Source organism: Balaenoptera borealis (genome assembly GCF_965194805.1).
Source record: "Balaenoptera borealis genome assembly, chromosome: 15".
NCBI lineage: Eukaryota > Metazoa > Chordata > Mammalia > Artiodactyla > Balaenopteridae > Balaenoptera > Balaenoptera borealis.
This window is the reverse complement of record NC_138871.1, coordinates 76,211,141-76,229,700: the sequence shown is the minus strand read 5'-3', so window position 1 is coordinate 76,229,700 and position 18,560 is coordinate 76,211,141. Positions and strand designations below refer to the sequence as shown.

General features: G+C 47.8%; 1 protein-coding gene across 1 annotated transcript in view; it reads left to right on the top strand.

Annotated features, from left to right (window-relative positions):
* Positions 1-1,942: 1,942 nt before the first annotated feature.
* Positions 1,943-18,560, top strand: part of LOC309612089 (beta-1,4 N-acetylgalactosaminyltransferase 2-like) — a gene marked incomplete at its 5' end in the record, with an annotated part of 28,274 nt that continues 11,656 nt past the window's right edge. The window contains 5 exon segments of the mRNA XM_082357369.1: positions 1,943-1,966; positions 2,893-3,071; positions 4,762-4,909; positions 8,358-8,469; positions 9,892-10,126. Of these exon segments, the coding sequence (XP_082213495.1) occupies positions 1,943-1,966; positions 2,893-3,071; positions 4,762-4,909; positions 8,358-8,469; positions 9,892-10,126 (698 nt within the window).

The window sequence follows — 18,560 nt, the reverse complement described above, 5'->3', positions numbered from 1 at the left end:
TACCCAGAGCCATGCCTAGCATCACAGCTCCGAGGGGAGGAATTCCAGTGTCTGGAGCCACAAGGGCAGGGGCCGGGGGCAGGGGGTTGAGGATGGCCCATATACTGCTGAGGCTGAGACCCCAGCCTCCATTTCAGTATCTTTCCCAGAAAACATTTCTCGCGTGTTCAGCCATTGAGACCTTACGGTGAATAAATAAAAGAACTCTGGGTGTTCAGAGTCAAGAGAGATTGCCTCTGGTCGAGGGGATCAGGAGTGGCTGCATATAGCGGGTGGGGTTTGGCAGAATTCTGGAAGGCCAGGAAAGACTTCCCCAGGCAGAAGTGGGCTAGGAAGAGCTTGCCAGGTAAATGGACGAGGGGACATGAAGGCACAGAGGGTAGTCTGAGTTGCTGGCAGCCAGGGTCCTGTGCCAGGGTGCTGGCAGATTCGGCTGGGAGGGCAGGGTGCTGTCACACAAGATGTTGTCCGCCACCGGAACAGTCATTCTCCTGAAACATTTTTTCTCTGTGCTTCTCTCATGCTGTCTCTGCTTGGGAAACTTTTCCTCTCTTTGATTCCTGGAGCGTTTCTCCTCATCTTTCAAGATCCAGCTCCAAGGCCAGCTCCTCCTTGCAGCACTCCCTGACTGCTGTGGTCTGCACGGATGATCCCTGCCTCTGGAACCCCACGCTGGAGAGCGGGCTGTGCTGTTCGCCACCCACTGGGAGCTTGTTTTGTGTGTGGGGGGGGTGACGCAGATCTGAGACCTGCTTCTGCCACTCACTGCCTGGGTATCTACCTCGATTTTCTCATCTGTACGAGGGAAAAAATACTGCAAAGAGTTTTGAGTAGCAATAAATAGAATAAATCAAATGACGTGTGTAATGCCAGTTACGGAGCCTGGCACAGAGTAGATGCTCAGACAGGGTGCGGCTCCTTCCCGCTCCCTGACTTCATTCTATCTCACTGTCAGCCATCTACACACAAGTCTCTGCAACTAGGACGTGAGATCCATGGGGTAGAATCCGAATCTTGCACAGTAACAGGCAATCTCCTTCTGCAGAATTCCTTCCCTGTGGAGAAGGAGCCGAGCTCTTCAGGGCGATTTGTAGATGTGGGAATCAAGTTTGTTTGTTTGTTTTTCTTATGAAGGTTCTGATTAAGCCAGAAACTTCCTGAAGTCATACAATTCCCCTATCCCCAGAGAAGGATTTGAATAAAGTATCCTCTTGCTGGAAGGAAAATTAGAGATAATTAGCCCAGTGGTTTTCAAAATTTGTAAAGGACTGGAACCATTTTTTCAAATGAAATTTTATATGGAACTTGAAGCAGGCAAAGCATTATTTATGAATATATTAATATTTATTATTAATTAATGATTAATTAAATCACAATAAATAAACCAACAAATGTATTTATTGTATAATATCAAGCTTATAACAAATAAGAAAGCACAATGAGATTGTTTTGATCCGTGCAAAAAATTAGAAATTAAGTGTTATGGTGATCCTTGCTGTGTTTTCGTTTCAGAATGCAATTCATGTATGTATTTTGTTTTCACCGTCTGGAGAGAATCCTAATTCGCGGTGATGGGTAGATCCAAATGATTGCTGTTTTGCAGCAGTTTGTCTTGCAGTCTCCATGTCCTTCAATTAATGGGGCAGGTGGTGGAAGGGGAGCTCTGTTTTGAGTCTGCCACAAAACTGAGTTAAACTGGTCACATAAGTTATTGTCTGTCTGCACAGTGTTAAAAATGGCTATCCTTCTTGTTTTAAAATCACACTTTCATCAATGCCTAAAGATATTTTTAAATATACAATTTTGAAATAAAACATAAAGTAACTTCTGGGGTCTTTAGGGCCCAGAGCGTGTGATGGGAAATTGCTGATTGAATCCACCCCTTTGTATCACAGATGAGTAAACTGAGGCCTGGAATGTGACAAGGTCATGTCAAGGCCACATGGAGAATAGGTGCCGGGCTGCGGTGAGAACTTAGGTCTCTTGCGTCTCACCTCTGGGCCTTTTCAACGATATTCTCTATCTTTTTTTCCCAATTTGTATTAGTAAAAAAGTGTTTTGTTGTTATTTGTTTTTAAATAAGTTAGCTACCCCAACTCTATAGTTTGGTTTATATTCAAGGCCTTCTTATATTCCGGGGATGAGCATGAAACTGCTTACTGGAATTAATAGTACAACCCGGAACTCTCCTTCCATGTCTTCCTGTCTCACCAGGAGAATTCTACCCCAGTGATAGATAATTGAAATGGATTTGGCTAGCCGGCCTATATAGAAATGATGATCCTATGTTTGTTCATCTGTCAGAAAAGTAAAGAGCAAAGCTGGTAATTTGTGTTAACTAAGAACTTTCATTACAAGAACTCAAGGGAAAGGGTGGGGAACAAAACATTTTGTCGTACAGCTGCCCCGGATCCTGAGGATGATTTGTGTAGTTAAGGAGAAATTCTAATAATGTTGAGCGTATGGAAAAGTTTAAGGCAAAGATGATGGGTCATTTTCCAAGTGTTCGGGTTGAGTATCAAGAGTGTGTAGCTTCCTTTCCCAACTCCTGCTCTTCCTGGCGGGGCGGATCTCACATCGTGCCTCCCACATGGTGCACGGGTGACTGCCATGAATTCCCAGCTCACAGATGGCGCCACCCCAGTGGGTCACAACAAGGGTGTGAGTGTCCCAGAGGGAACCCAGATTTCCCACTCTTCGCCCAAGAGGTAAGAAAAAGACTTGCTCTGGAGTGCATTGGATGCTTACAGCTGCTACAGTCTCTTCTTCAACCTCTCACTCCTGACCTCAGGTTCTGTCTGGCAGGTGCTCACACCCAATTCCAGGGAGCATTTTAAGGGTGAGCCCTCTTTATCTTAAAGCAGCCCTTTGTGGGGTTGTTCTTACCTGTAGGGAGACCAGGCTAACGGTCCCCATCAGATGCCTCTGTCCCCGACATTCTTCCTCCTCCTGCCCATCCAAGAAGGCTTGAAACCCTTTCCCAGGAGACAGAGCCTCTTCTGCCCTGGAATTGAGGTTAGAGATGCTAGTACCGCAGAAGATGGAGATAAGGGTCTAATCGTCATGTTGGAGTGAGTGGCCTGCGTTGCCTCTTCCTCAAGGGCAGACATTTCTACAGGGATAGAAAGCATGAGGACCCCAAGAGGCTGGAATCCTAGGACAGGATGGCGGAGGAGAGAGGAGAGGAGGTAACAGAGGGGAGTGTTTGAGATCCTCAGATGGTCTAGGCCGCCTGACCGGTTTTGCCCCAGGAGAAAGCAGGTGGAGAAGGAGCCCAACCTTGTGGGGCATCTTGAGGTGAGGCTGTTTTCCGCCCCTTGGGACAAGGATAGCCCTAGGTCTGACCATCCTTAACTAATAAAGGTGATGGTTAATTCTTCAACTTGCCGCAGTGATCCTCTCTTCATAAAAAGGCTCAGAGCTGAGCTTCCTTAAAGAGCAAATTTCAAATAGGATTTGAGTCACATACAGAGCAAGTGATTTACCTTCACACCTCCAAGAGCACATCTATTATGCAAAGCAAAATTCTAATTGGACCTTGAAAGTAATTAAACAAAACCAAAGATTTTTTTCCCCTTGTTAGAGAGTAAGGCATGACTGCATATAAACCATCTGTGCTAATTCCGAATGGTGTCACATTTGACTCAGATACAGGGACCCAGGGAGGAAGAGGGTGAGAGAAGTGTGACCTTATTGGTCTTCAGCACGGGGTGCCCATGTGGCCTTTAGTTTTAGCTGGTCCAGTATGGCTAAAGATGCAACACAGAGTGAGGTACCGCAACCAGACTTAAAAGAAAACGGCGTCCTTTGAGGCCAGCATGTGCATCATCACAGCTGCTGCTTGATCACAGCTGTGGATGAGCGAACCCCTCCCCGCCTCACACAACTTCCTTGGCTAATTAGGTACGTCTTCCCTTTATGGCCACATCTCTCAGGCATTTGGAGACGAAGGCAAAGCTAAAAGTCTCTCTCTTTATTGGATTCAAATCTTCTTTGTAAAGACATTGTATATGAAGAGTTAAAGCAAGCTTGACAAAATAAACAGGGATCAAAATGTTTGCCAGTGAGTCTTTGTTAAAAAGGACTGCTTTTTCTCTTGGAGCCTTGGTTGATCTTCATGGGTGAGGAGGTGGAAATGTCCCCAGGAAATCTCAAGAACCTCAGAGGAAGCTGTTGACAAGCTTCCAGTGAACTGCTTTTTGCTTGTGCTCCAGAGGCAGAGAGTAACAGATGGACTTGGGCAAACCTCAGGCAGATGAGTATAATCTTCAAAAGGTAGTTTCCTTTCTTTTTGCTTTTTCACTGGCGGCGTTACAAGCCCGTGCTGCCGTGTTTCTGGGCACCATGGTGGAGTCCTGGTCTGATGGCAGTTTTTAAGAAATTATAAAGAGCAGCTAACTGGACTCAGGAGCTCTGTGTGTCTAGACAGGTCACCTAAGCTCTCAGTGGTTTCCTCGTTTGTAAGGAGGGACGACCAAAAAGCCTACCGGTATCTCTGAGCCATTGTGAAAACTGGATGGGACACTGGAGAATGGGAAACACTTGGAAAGCAACTCAGAGGCTGTGACGACTCAGCGGCAGGAGCTCAGGAGGCCTGTCACACAGAGAGGCAGGTTGAAGAGCCCTGTGGCAGAGCAGGGCTAGATCCAAGGGAGCAAAAGTGAATGGAGAAGCAGCTGAGTTAACTTCGGAGAGCAGCGGTGCTTTCTGTGACTGCCCAGACGTAGCTGTCTTCACATGGAGCTCTACTCCTCCATCTAGTTCAGCCTTAGAGGCCTCTGGTCAAATGGGAGCAAAGCGCAGCTCTGGAGACAGACTCAGTGAATTACTCTCAGAGTTTCCTGAGTGTGTGACCAGAGGCAATGTCTCCTCCCTCAAAAGTGTAAGGCCCTGCCGCATTGAGCAAGAGGTAAGTTGAAGCCTCCATTTCCCTGAAGTCCTTGCTGGCCAGTTCATCTTACGGTGCTGGGGCGGAGGTTGCTGGAAAGTCCACAGTGAGAATGGCAGGGGTGGACTCCAGTAAACAAAGCACAAATGGCAGTGGTTCAGAAAGATGGGTAACTTCTAAAGGTGGCTTGTCTTTTCATTGGCAATTAACCTGAAGTGAAATTGTGAAAGCTGCTGAATCCTGCGCAGTCTGAGCACAGAACCTTGGGGAGCACTAGCCTTCAGTGTCAGACTGGCTTGGCCAGGACTCAGGTTCATAACCACCAACCTCTCATGGACCATCTGAGCAGAGGTAGAGGCCCTGAAACCCAAGTCTGGGCTGACTTCAGAGCCATTCATATTTTTCAGATCCCTGAAATTGCTGGGCCGGGTATCTAGTTAATGAGGTGGACAGCATCAACCCTTTCCTTCCCTGCCACCACTCCCAGAAGAATCCAGGACTCTGGTCCAGTTAACTCCCCAACAGAGGTCAGAGCTCTCCAAGGTGCTGATGGTCCAGGCCAACTTCCCCAGAGGGCGTATTACACTGCAAATGTGCTTTGAAGCCCACCCAGGTCACCTGGGGGACCTTTCTCTGCCTCCATTCTTGTGACCAGGAGGACCCTCTGATAGAGTTGAGTGGAAGAAGTTGCTGGTTGGGCTGTCTAGATTGGTGTGGGAAGACTGACCAAAGGCTCCAAGCAGACTTGAGCATGTAAATAAGAATGATGCCTCTCCAAGTTGCCTGGAGGAGCCTGGCTCAAAATGCCTTGGAAGCAGCCACCCTTGAGTCAGATATGTCCACACCAGTATATTATCATCACCTCTAAGAAATAGAAAAATGCTGCTTTTTAGAGTCTAAACATGAAGGGGGCAACTTGGGGCATCCTCCTGGTAGACTGTGGATGTGACCAGTGAAACCAACAGAGGGCTGTTCGAGTAGTTAGGCCAGAGATGAGTGTTGAATTAGGACAGTAACTTTATCACCGGGAAAATCCTAATGGCAACACCAGCAGGCCTTAGTGATTATTGGACAGGGGCCGGCACAGAGAGGAGTTATCCTTGACTCTCAAGTTAATTGCTTGGGAAGGTGGGTAGATGATAATGCCATTCACCAGGAGGAGCAGCAGGGTTTCTCTGGAGGTGGGGAATGATAAATTCAGATTATATATGTTGAGTGTGAGGTACTAATGGAACTCTTAGAAGGATTGTCCAGCAGGAGTTGGGAACACGGTTTTGGAGCTCAGCAGAGAGGTCAGGGCCAGTGATTGAGATCTGGGAATCATTGAAGAAGAGGACATTGTTGAACAGATGGGAGATGGCAGATGAAATCAACCAGGGAAACTGTGTGTAGAGTGAGAGGAGAGGAAGGCAGAGAATAGATCTTGGTGGAATTTCTGCATTTTCTGGGTGTGCTGAGGCCGAGGTGCTGATCAACGAATCTGCCACAGGGCTCTCATCAACCGCTCCCAGACCACTTCACCACTGGCCTGACATCATCCCAATCACCTCTCTTCCACTCTCCTCTGAAATATAGATAGATATAAATGTAGATTTAGATTTAGGTGTAGATACATAAAGTCCGATTTGTTTTTTTATTTTTTTTTAAAGTTTTTTTTTTTAATTAATTTATTTATTTTTGGCTGTGTTGGGTCTTCGTTTCTGCACGAGGGCTTTCTCCAGTTGCGGCGAGTGGGGGCCACTCTTCATCGCGGTGCGTGGGCCTCTCACTATTGCGGCCTCTCTTGTTGCGGAGCACAGCCTCCAGACGCGCAGGCTCAGTAGTTGTGGCTTACGGGCCCAGTTGCTCCGTGGCATGTGGGATCTTCCCAGACCAGGGCTCGAACCCATGTCCCCTGCATTGGCAGGCAGACTCTCAATCACTTGCGCCACCAGGGAAGACCCAAGACCGATTTATTTTAAGGAATTAGCTCCTGTGATTATGGAGGTTGGCAAGTCCAAAAGCTGCAGGCTTGGCCAACAGGCTCGAGACCCAGGGAAGAGTGGATGTTGCAGTTTTGACCCTGTAGCCAGTCTGGAAGCAGAATTCCTTTCTTGGGGGACGTCAATCTTTTTTTCTCTTAAGACCTTCCACTGATGGAACGAGGCCCACCCACATTATGGAGAGAGCGATCCGCTTTACTCAAGGTCTACTGATTTATTTATTTATTTTTTAAACATCTTTATTGAAGTATAATTGCTTTACAATGGTGTGTTAGTTTCTGCTTTATAACAAAGTGAATGAGCTATACATATACATATATCCCCATATCTCCTCCCTCTTGCATCTCCCTCCAACCCTCCCTATCCCACCCCTCTAGGGGGTCACAAAGCACTGAGCTGATCAGGTCTACTGATTTAACTGTTCATGCCATCTAAAAGAAATACCTTCACAGCAATATCTGGACTAGTGTCTGACTAAACACCTGGGTGCTGTGGTCAAGTTGATACATAAAATTAATCATCTCAAGGTGGGGCACCCCCTGGCAGCCTTGCATCCAGGTTCAGATGAGAGTAAATAAATAATAAAGCATAACCTGTGTCTTCCTCATTGCTTTAGTGGCCAATGCCCCCTCCTTCTCTACACACACACACACACACACACACACACACACACATGCAGGGTATGGAGGAGCAGGGTGTGTTGGTGCCCTTCTCAGGAATTTGTCCACATTTCTATCCAGTCACATTTGCTCCTTCCAACCTGATCTTTCCAGATTCTGCACCCTAATTCTCACTTCAGTCCCACTTTGGACTCTCTTCTTTGTTCTCTACTTGGAGAGTCTCCCTCAGATTTGATTCTGGTATTGGATCTATTGCACCTTCTAGCAGGTAATGGAAGCTTCAGCTCCCACTCTGTCCCATCCAGCCTCACAGGTATAAGAAGGTTTTAAGACAAAGAAATTTCTCATTTCCATTTCAAAGTTGGAAAATGTGAGATAGATAGGAGTTAAATTACTTGCCCCAAAAATCTTTCAGAGAAAGTCTAGTGCTGCCAACAACGGGGTTTTCTGCATAGCCACACCATTCCCCATCTGTGCCAGAATCCTCGGTGCATTTTTCAAGCTTAGTGTCCAAGACATCTCCAGCCTAATAAGAATAAGGTGCCCTGGGCTGGTTCCCAGCCAGGGCGGGAGTGAGCAGATACGCATTCCTTTGAAGCCGGTTTCAGATTCTGGAATGCTTTCCTGGAAACCACACAGTCTCAGGAGAGATCCATCACCTCCTGATGCTGCCTTAGGTCTAGGTCAAGACGGGCCCTGGACCTCTGAATGAGACAGTGTCTGCCCTGATTAGCAGCTTCCTGTGTGGTGGCTGCAGGATTTACTCAGAGCTAGCCTAGGCAGATCTGGCTGAAATTCAGTGTGAACTGCCCCACCTCATGCCTCTCCCCATCCTTGTCTCCCCTCACGCCCATACTTCCTCCAAAGATTTATTCCTTGGATATCAGAATAGAAGGCCCAGGTCCCGAGGCACAAGCAGAGAAACTCTTCTTTGGGTATAGACCGAGAAACATTCTCCTGTCCAGGCCCGGGGATCGAGGTAGGCTGCCCATTGTATAATGACACCAAGATGTCTTAGGAAGGCAGCTGTGGAGGCAGTCGTGTGAGCACTGGACAAGGAGTCATGGCCCTTGAGACCATGTCCTGATTCTGCTGTTCCCTTCCTGGTGACCTCAGGCAAGTCACAAAATCAGAAAATGGTAATACCACGTGCACCCTCGGAAATCATCTTCCCATTTGTTCACTTTAGAGATGGGGAGCCTCTAAGAGGTCACAGCAATGGCTTAAAGTCCCAGACCGAGGCGGTGTCAGAACCAGAAATAAAATGTCCCAACCAATATACTTCCTATGAGTGTCTCTGTCCCTCCTCAATTTCTCTGGACCACAGATTTTTCTCACATGTCAAATGGGGGCCAGTAACATCTGCCTCTCAGTACAATTTTAAAGATCAAATGCAATCATGGATAGAAAACGGTTCGAAAAAAGTAAAGTGTTGGGTTTTCAGGAGACTCTTGAATCCCAGGAGTGGCACAGGTTACCTTCCATATCTGATACAGCCCAGCAAGGATGTAGGTATGAATTCCAGGATGAGGGATGCCAGGGATGATGCCAGCTGATGCTTGTGAATATGTCTGTTAAGATACTGAAATGCTTGTGGTCCCAGTCTCCCTGGGTGCCCTTCTGCCACCTTAGCCCCTCCCCCCATCGTTACTGGACCTCCTCACATTCCGGGGATTAGAGGGTGAACATCTGGCACAGCAGGAGGTCTCTAAGGACCTTGCTCCAGCCCTACTGCCAGTCAGCATCCATTCTGATTGGTCAGGGTTCCTGCCATACCTATATTTTACTTAACTATTGATATGCAACAAGCCACTCTGAGACTTGGTGGCTTAAAAGGACAGTTTATTATTATCTCTCAGAGTTCTGTGGGCTAACCAGGCTCAGCTGTGTGGTTTCCCACTTGGAGTCTCTCATGTGATTGCGGTCAGATGGTGTTGGGGTTGATGTTATCCGAAGGCTCATCTGGGCTGCACGTCTAGCTTGTTTTAGTGGCTGGCAGCTGGTGGCTGGCCATCAGCTGGGAGCTCAGTGGGGCTGTCCACCCTACTGGGGCACCTACATTTGGCCTCTCCAAATGGCTTGAGCTTCTCACAGCAGGGAAGCTGATTTCCCAGAGGGAACATCCCGAGAGCCTGCTTGCCAAAGGCAGGAAGCCAAACTGGCCTGGTGCCATCTCCACCACATTCAACTTGTCAAAGCCGTCAAGAGCCCTCCTAGATTCAAGGAGGTGGGAGAGTGCCAAGATCAACTTGCAGAAAAGCATGTGGGTGGCAAAAATTGTTGCATTCATCTTTGGAAAATAGAGTCCGTCCCAGTCACCATGGGAAAAGCTCACCTGGCCAGCACTTGGTCTGTCTGACGTCCCCCTGCCCTTCCTGTAACAGCCTTTTCCCCTTCCCAGGAATGCCTCCATCAGCTCCAGTGGGAGAATACCCTCCCCTCTCTGGAGCTTGCTCTCCTCTGTTCTCACGTCTCCATCTGAGAAAAGAGCCGCCGGTCCCTCTACGCTCTCACACCAAAGAACTCCACAGGTACTTTGACCAGATTCGCGTCAACTACAACATGGTGCCCTGTTTCCTGGCCAAACCAGAAGATGATATTAACCTCAGGAGCCAGTGTGGAATCTCATCCCCTGGGTGTGTGTTGGCGAGGAGGGGGCGTGGCAGGAAGCATTGCTGTCAATAGTCTTTGGGCAAAGATTGATTCCTGCCAGAGACACGAGTTCTGAGATGATGACTGAATACAGTGGTGTGTCAGGAATAGGCAATCTGAAACGGCTTTGCCTTCCCCAACCAGGTCAAGGCCCCATATGCTTGTCATCCATCCTTACCCCTGCGTGCAGGCTCGTCTATCTGGGCTGAATTCTGGGTGGTGTCTGGACAGTTCCTCTTGCTGCTCAGAAAGGCTATGTCCTCATTTTCTGCACGCCAGGGCAGGGCTTGGCATCACCGTCAGCCACCATTGCTATCTAGAGCATTCCATGCGCCTCACTTCCCTCCCCAGCGTGAAGTGTGGCTGCATCTGCAATCGGGTCTCTGCCGTGGACTTCCTAGCAATTCCCCCTGTCGAAACTTTGCCAAGCTCTCATAGGGAGAAGAATTTGTATGACCTTCCATTCCACTGAAGAAAAAGCAAGTGGCTCTTGGTCTCTCTCCCATCCACCCAACCTCCGATGTGCTTTTTAGCTGAGGGAAAATCTGTTATTCATAAAGAAAAACAAAGGATGATAAATTATAGGACCTTGTAAAATATATTAACATGAATCCACACTTTCTTCTGGATAGTTGAATTTAGAGTGACATCGGCCAGACTCTGCAGCTTACGCAGGAATGCCAGCCTTCCTCGGTTGTTTTTCATTCTTTCGGTGTGATTTCACAAAGGCCTGGCTAAGTCCGAGTCCTCCATTGTCTCCCGGCCAGCACGTGTTGTAATCTTGTCCACAGTTTCATTACTCTCTGAATTAGGAGCTTCATTAAAATGATAAGTCTCTCTCAGCGTTGTAAATGACAAGTGACCTTCTAACCAAATGTGGCCTCATTAGATGACAGGAAAGGATTAAATGTCAGGATGCGGGGTGGTAGGTTTTGATATTTATGAAGGTCAGATGAAGGGTGAGTAATATAATGGAGTATTCCACTTAAAGTCAGACCAGTGTTCCTGGGAACCACTGTCACGGCTGCTCTTTGGCGCTGTAAGAAGTGGATTTTCTGTAGACTTTGCTTGTATTGCAAGGTTGTGGACTGTCTAGTGTTTACATGAAGCCACAGCTATATTCTAATTATAATTGGAAGAGTGGTTGGAAAAATAACTGGAAAATGTCCAGAAATAACTTGTTTCTGCCAGCTGTCTTAATCTTCCACTCCAACCAATTATTCGTTGGTTAATTGGTATTTTGCCAAAGCAGAGGTCTCAGGAGAGAGACAGCTTTGCTCATGTGAGAATCCTTGAGATTTGGCTCTGCTGGATTTCCTGTCTTCATAGACCTTGTCTTTATCTCTTCAAGTAAATAGAAGTGTGGTTTTAAAATCCAGGCCCAGTGCAGTTCACTGGCTTGGGGCTACTCAGTGGAATGAGGAAGAGGCTTTGGGTCTGCAGGGAATTGGCATTCTGATTGGCAAGAAGATCTGGAGGCAGTAAGAGCAGGAGAGAGTTGGGGATTAAGGTTGCTAAGACTCACTGGGGTGGTTCATTCCAGGTCTAAGAAGTGTGTCACCTTAGGTTCCCAGCACCTTGGGGATTCAGAGAAGAGCCACCAGGTAGGATTGTGTAGTTTTTGCACAAGAGTACCTAGTCAAAGGGATGAGCAGTGGGCAAGTTTTAGCCTGTGTCCCATTTACCAAGCCCTGGTGCTTGGCTGCATCCACCTGGAGCAGGGGCTGGGAAACAATAGCCCGTGGGTCAAATCAGGTCCACTGCCTGTTTTTAAAAATAAAAACATTTTGGAACACAGCTACACTTATTTGTCAATGTGCTGTCTATGGCTGCTTTTGTGTGACAATGGAGACCTTCTAGCCCACAAAGCCTAAAATATTTACTATCTGGCCCTTGATAGAAAAAGTTTGCAGACCACTGATCTGGAGGTAGGGGCACCTTTTTCTAATTTGCAAAGGCTCTGTCTGTCTGCCAAGCCAGAACTGCATCTGAAAGATGGGGGCCGGCTTTTTCTAATTTGCACAAAGGTGCCTTGTGAACGAGCAGGCACCTTAGGATCTCTCTCCTAAGGAGGAGATCCCAGTCCTGCCCCTGAGGGTGGGGGCCTTGGGGAGCAGTGCTCACAAGGCCTCACCGCAACCCATGGCAGGCTGCTGGTGACCACACAGTAGAAAAGCCACAGGCTTGATGCTCAGAAAGGCTGTCCGGGGAGCGAAGGACTGGTTGTAGCAGCTCCCAGAGGTAAAACCAATGCTTCCCTTGCTCCTTTTCCAAATAACCGTAAAAGAGAAGGTTTGTTTGGGGGTCTTTGTCGCCGGCCACTCCATAAAGAAATGCAAACTGTCTCATGAGTTATCATCAATCACTTGTTTACACAGCGGGGCTGATTGACACGGTTTATTTTTCTGTGGTTTTTCTTCTAATCTAAAGTGAAACATGAACTAGAGAATTCATGAGTTCCCTTCACCTTTTGCAGCCCAGAACCTGCAAGGAAGGTGACTGTTTTCACTTGTGTGAATATTATACGCCCCATCTGCATCTGGTCGCACGCATGTGAAAGATCTGATCAGCTAGGCCTGAGAACCTGCAGGAGCCCTTGTCCTCCCCAGGGCATTGATGCGCAAATCTGGACCAATGATTTGTAGGACATCAGGCTGGATGGCAACTCAGAGTTGTTGTCTTTTGACAACTCTGGAGTCCCTCCATTGATCAGCCCCAGTGAGGTGCAGTGACTTTCCCAAGGCTTCGAAGGACCCGAGGGTACCTTCTCTCGTCAACCTCCAGTAGGCAGGATTTGAAGTCCGGGCAGGAGACCCTCGTGGTAGGAAAGAGTGCCCATGGTGGTCCAGATGGCAGGGACCTGGTGGGAATAATCATGTTCATTTCAGCATGCCCTGCACCAGGTCATTTACAAAGCTCTTCTCATTCATGATCTCATTTACTTCTCCCCACTGTTTTATGAGACTAACACTTTCTCCCATATTCCATTAGTTGTTATATATAGTTTAGAGATAATCTCAAAAAAATCTAGCCAGATGGGATGGAATGATAAATATAATGGTCTACACAAGTTGAAGGGATGATACTATGGGTGCTTTTTACTTTTTTTGATAAAAACAAGGAAAGAAAACACCTCTGGCTTTGGGAACTGTGAAACAACCTATTTTTAAAAAGCTGACTACACAAAATCAGAACAGGAATGGCCTGGCTACAGAGAGGTCATGAGGACAGACCTGGGGGCCCATGGTGGGGGGAACCTGAATCAGGGGTGAGGAGGCTGTCTTGCATGGGACACAAGAGTCCAGAGCTGCTCGTTGCCCCTCCCTGGAGGAGAGAGATAACAAGATGGGCAGGATCCTGAACCCCCAAAGCATTAGCGGGGGCCACTTCCAGGGGCTGCAGCCACTCTTGCCAGACCCCAGGGAGATACTTTCCTCTCTCCCCTGCTTCCTGGCCTTGTGCCACCAGCCTGTTGCCCACACCCTCTGGGAGGTTGTGGGAGCCCTAGAATTTGGCGTGGGTGTGTCATGCAGGATGTACACAATCCCAAGATTTGTTTGGAGCCAAGTTGCCCGGTGCCCCCCATACCCACGCTCACACATGCCTACACATATGCTCATAGTATTACTCACGCTGTATTGGCTACAGAGTCTTTTGTGGGAGGGCGGCTGGCTCTGTTTCAATTAACAGTTTCTTCATAAATAGGATGCGTCAAGTAGCCGTACTTGGCAAGTGAATGAAATCCTGCAAAGTAAGTTGGGGAGTAGCAATACTCTTAAGACACACTGGGCTGGATATGCTTTCCTATGTGCGTGTGTGTGTGTGTGTGTGTGTATGAGACATTTTGACTGAATGAGGCAGGCTTTGAGGCCTGGGAGAGGATGGGAACGCTGGGACATTTTGTGGAAGCCACCTCTTGTTCTATGAGTCCCAGCTTTGGGAAAGGCTCTTATTTATTTGGGAGGTTTGACTGGGCTTCTGCCCTGTTCAGTGGCAGCAGAAGAATCTGATGGTCTGTAAAGGTCTGTCCTGCTCGGCAGTAGAGAACAACCAAAGTCCCTTACATTCAAGTTGTCTATGAAATGCACATTCAGCTCCAGTTGGAAGCAATTCTGGAAGGAAGCTTTGTCTTTGCAAGGCCAGTGGTTGATGAGTCCTCTGCGCGTCCTTCCCTGCGTTCCTCCCCCTCTCCCTGGGAGTTGGCTGAATCATTTGACTTTGGTGGAGGCCACCTAGGGCTCCAGAGCACCAGAGCTGCAATTTCCGGAGTCCAAGAGCCAGGATTATAGTTCTGTTGCTGCTGCTTTTTCCCCTTCTTCTTCTTCTTCTTCGGCCGCGCTGTACGGTTTGTGGGATCTTAGTTCCCTGACCAGGGATTGAACCCAGGCCCTCGGGAAAGCGCAAGGTGTCCTAACCACTGGACTGCCAGGGAATTCCCTCCGTTGCTTCTTATAAGGAAAGAACCCAGTCCTTGGGTTGTCTCAGCTGGAAGAAGGCGCCTCCTAGGATTCACTTCCCCTGAAGTCAAAGCCCAGCATTCTAAGGGTCCTGGGCAGTGCTGCGGGGCAGGGGTGAGCCCTGGTGTATGGCGGGAGAGATCAAGACAGACTCCAGCCCTTCCGAGGGGCCAGAAGTGTTTCTTAAGCACTGGAGTTCTGCGCTGTGATTAGCCTAGCCGTGGAAAGCACAGATGCTCACATGTACCAAGTCTTTTTCTGAGTCAGTTTTATACAGTGAATGTGTCCATTTATCCCTGCGCAAGTACACTGCTGACTGACAAGTAGGGTCCCCCCGCCCCATTCCCATTCCTCAAGCGCTGCCTCTTCCACCTCCCTCCCTCCCCAGGCCTCTTCTTTAGGGAGTCTTCCCTGGTCATCCCAAGTCAGAGCCCTCACCCTCCGGTAGTCCAGAGTATCCTTGGTCTTTGCCAGGAGCGCCTGACAGGGTGAAGGCCAGCACGGGAAATAGCCCAGCTTTGCTTCCAGACTTTTCCTATAGAAGGTCTTCTCTCTCCTAAGGAACTGTAAACTGTAAGCTTGACCAGTTTTGGGGAAAAAAGGACTTAGACCCAGGAGCTTAACCAGGTAGATGGGGTTGATGGAAGTGAGGTCATGTGTGATCGGGACACCTTATTAGGAGGGTCACACTGACTTTGCCCAGCAAGTGCCCAAAGTATGGTGTGATCCAGGCCCCAGATGCTTGGTGGATGGGTCTCTGCTCTTCCCAATGTCCCAGGGCCTTCTGTCTTGCCATGGGTGTAATGGAAAGTTTTAGGTCCCAGGGCTACATCTTTGTTAAAATCATTAGTATTTCAAAGAGATTATTTATGCCAACAACTGTTCATCTTTTCCCTTAAATGACCTGAGGCCTTGACCACAGTCGCTTTTACCCCGGCTTCCTTTGGCCTCTGAGATGTGGAGGGTGGGCAAGGGTTTCCTGACACTCAGAGGGCCTTTGAGAACCAATTACACAGCAAGGAGGTGAGGGGTTCATAGGGAGTTTGGCAGGGGATGGGGCATTTGTCTCTCCAAAGACCACATGAATGACTTTTATTATCTGATACTTGGACTGCATTTTCTTGCACTATTGGACATCACCAAACATTTCTGGGAGCAAGGGCAAGACAAATATCAGTCTCTAGCCATTTGGTATAAAGTTTTTTCCTTCTTTCTTTGGTTTCAGTGTCTGCTGCCTCTTATAATTCCTGGGTAATCAAAAGGCATCTGACTGATAAAAAATATTTCTCTCTGTAGCCCAGAAGCAGGAGTTCAGAGACAGTCTTTGCCAAGAGTACATAACTGCATAATGGCTGGCATGTGTGGCAAGGGCTTAGTGGTCTTGCTGGCAGAAGAACCCATTAGTCGCAGGAAGATGGAAAAGACTTAACTTGGCCAACAGTCGTTTGGATTCTCACTCAGAGCATGGGAGAGCACAGGACATATTGCGTGGGAAAAATATGATTTGGGGGGACTAAGCATGGTCCTTAAATCTCTCAAAGGGAAGAAGGAGAGGAAATAGGCTGTGTGGCCCAGAGGACAGGGGTAGGACTTGCAAGACGGCAGTTGTGTAGAGAGGCAGATCTGACACCAACAGAAGGCAGAACTTTCTAATGGTTGCCTCCAGTTCTGGGGAAAGACAGCAGAAGCTGGGGGAATACTCATCCCTGATGTTGCTAAGAGTGTTCCTATGATGCATAAGACCTAAGAAGCCAAATGTGCAAAAGACCATACAATCTGGTGGTCCTTAATAAAATTACACACACACCAAAAAAAACCTGATTAAAGACCTGACCTTTTAAAAAATAACGATCTTGCTCACGTTTAGTGCAAAAATAATGAAGCAGGAGGAAGGAGGAAAGAATGGTACAAATTTAGAAATTTACGAGACATTTGATTATCATGTATCTTGTAAAAGAAGTGATGATTGTTCATCCAAGATTAGAGTAATACTGGCAATCTTGGTCAGTACTTGATCTTCTTCTTCAGCTCAAGGGTGAATAGCTCCTACTTGAACAAAGTCAAGCCAGTCCTGATGTCTTGAAGGGAAGGGTCCACAGGATAGGTCCCTCTGGGAGATAAGGATGGCTGTCTCAGTTTCCATCTGTACCTCCATCCACACATAGCCCGTTCCCAATGCATATAATGGCAGCCAGGCCAAAGAAGGCTCCCAAGTGCCTCGCTGCATGGCAGACCTCAAAGGCCCGCCTGGTGTCCTCCATCACCCCCGACCCCAGCCCCGCCACGTGTCTCCTCATCTCTGCGATAATGCTAGTTGCTGGGATGCAGTCCCACCCTTCTGCTGCTACACAAAGGGCACACTCAGGCACCTCGACAATAAAAGCAACTTGAAGGGAGACCAGCTGTACTTATAAATAAACATCCCAAGCACATTAATCTGCTGAAGGTTTTTATGAGGGGAAGCATAAAATTTCAAATAAAGGGCTAATGGGAAATATGTCCAAAATGTTGGAACTGGTGATGCTCTACAGTAGGGAACTGCCCAGATAGAGCCATAAAACAAAATGTAACTAACAGCTGATTCAGTTTTAAAGCCTCAGCCCTCTCACTCCCACACCTGAGTTGTATATTTTATCTGAAGGGCTGTTTCATGTTCCAGAATCAGCTCTGTTTGCAAGCGAGCTGTCACAGTTTTATGGCCTCGACTTTAAAGAGTAGGACATTTCTTTCCTGGAGAAGAAGGCTAATAGGAGGTAAAATGCAGGGATTATGGGCTCTCCCACAAATCCAGGCTAGCAGATGCGCCTCTTTTCTGTAATCAAAATGAATGTTTTCTTTGGACCCAGCTAGGAAGGCCCCTTAAAACATCCCGGGAACAGGAGACATGCACCAGGCCAGATAACAGATTGGAAGCAGACGGTGAGGAAAGCAGGTGCCTAGCCCTTTGGAGTACCTGCTCCTTTCCCCCTTCAGGACAGGTAATTTAAAAAAATGACAAGGTGATTTTCTTTTTTTAAGTGAAAAATGGGAGATGGCATATGGTTAGCATTGCTCCCTGCCCTGCCCTTCACCTCCGTTAACGATCTGCTTTCTTCCCCCGGCTGGGGCTATGAGGAGCTCTGTTTTGCATTCTTTTCCTCCTTAACTTTGTACCAGGCCATTCGAGTCTGCAGGGGAGGACACCCCACAAATAAGAGCCTTTGGAGTAGTGGAGAGAGCTTGGATTGGGGAATTAGAATGGGCTCAGGTCCCTATTCTGCCACTTACCTGCTTTGTTGGACCTCAGGCAAGTCTCTTATTTTCCATTTTTCTCATTGGGAATAAAAGGAAAAAACCCACCACCATCACAGGTGCATTGTGCGCATTGCGTGGTGGCCCCAGTGAAAGCTCCTTTTGGGGCAGAGTCTGACTGCCAAGGGTCAGAGTTAACAGTTGATCATGAACAAATACTTTCCCCTCTCTGAGCCTCAGTTTTCTCATCTGTAAAACAGGGATAATAACCCCTCACAGGGTTGTTAAGAGGATTAAAGGAGATTTGCACAGGAAGTGCTTAGCAGAGTGCCTGCCACGTGGTAGGCACTCAGTCTTGACCATCATTGCTATTATTTAAGCAGAGATTAGGTTGTTTGGCATACAGTCTGACTCACCCAAACACCACGTGGCTTAAGTTCAGTAAAGGCAAAACCAGGCACTCCATACCCTGCTCCCCTTGCTCGTGATGAAGCCCTTGTTTGATTACAGTTTCAACCATCTCTGGCCTTTGGCTGCTTCTCACTCTCGGGCCAGCCCGTACACTTTGGGCTCATCATACGAGCTTTGTTTACCAAGATGGGTGACACTGCATACTGTCCTAGGATTTGACTTGGACACCCCTTGGGCTGTTTCAGCCCCCAGATGCCTCAGACAGGGCCTCCTATGTTAGCTCTAATCCCTGCATCCCACATACCAGCTCTGCACTGCT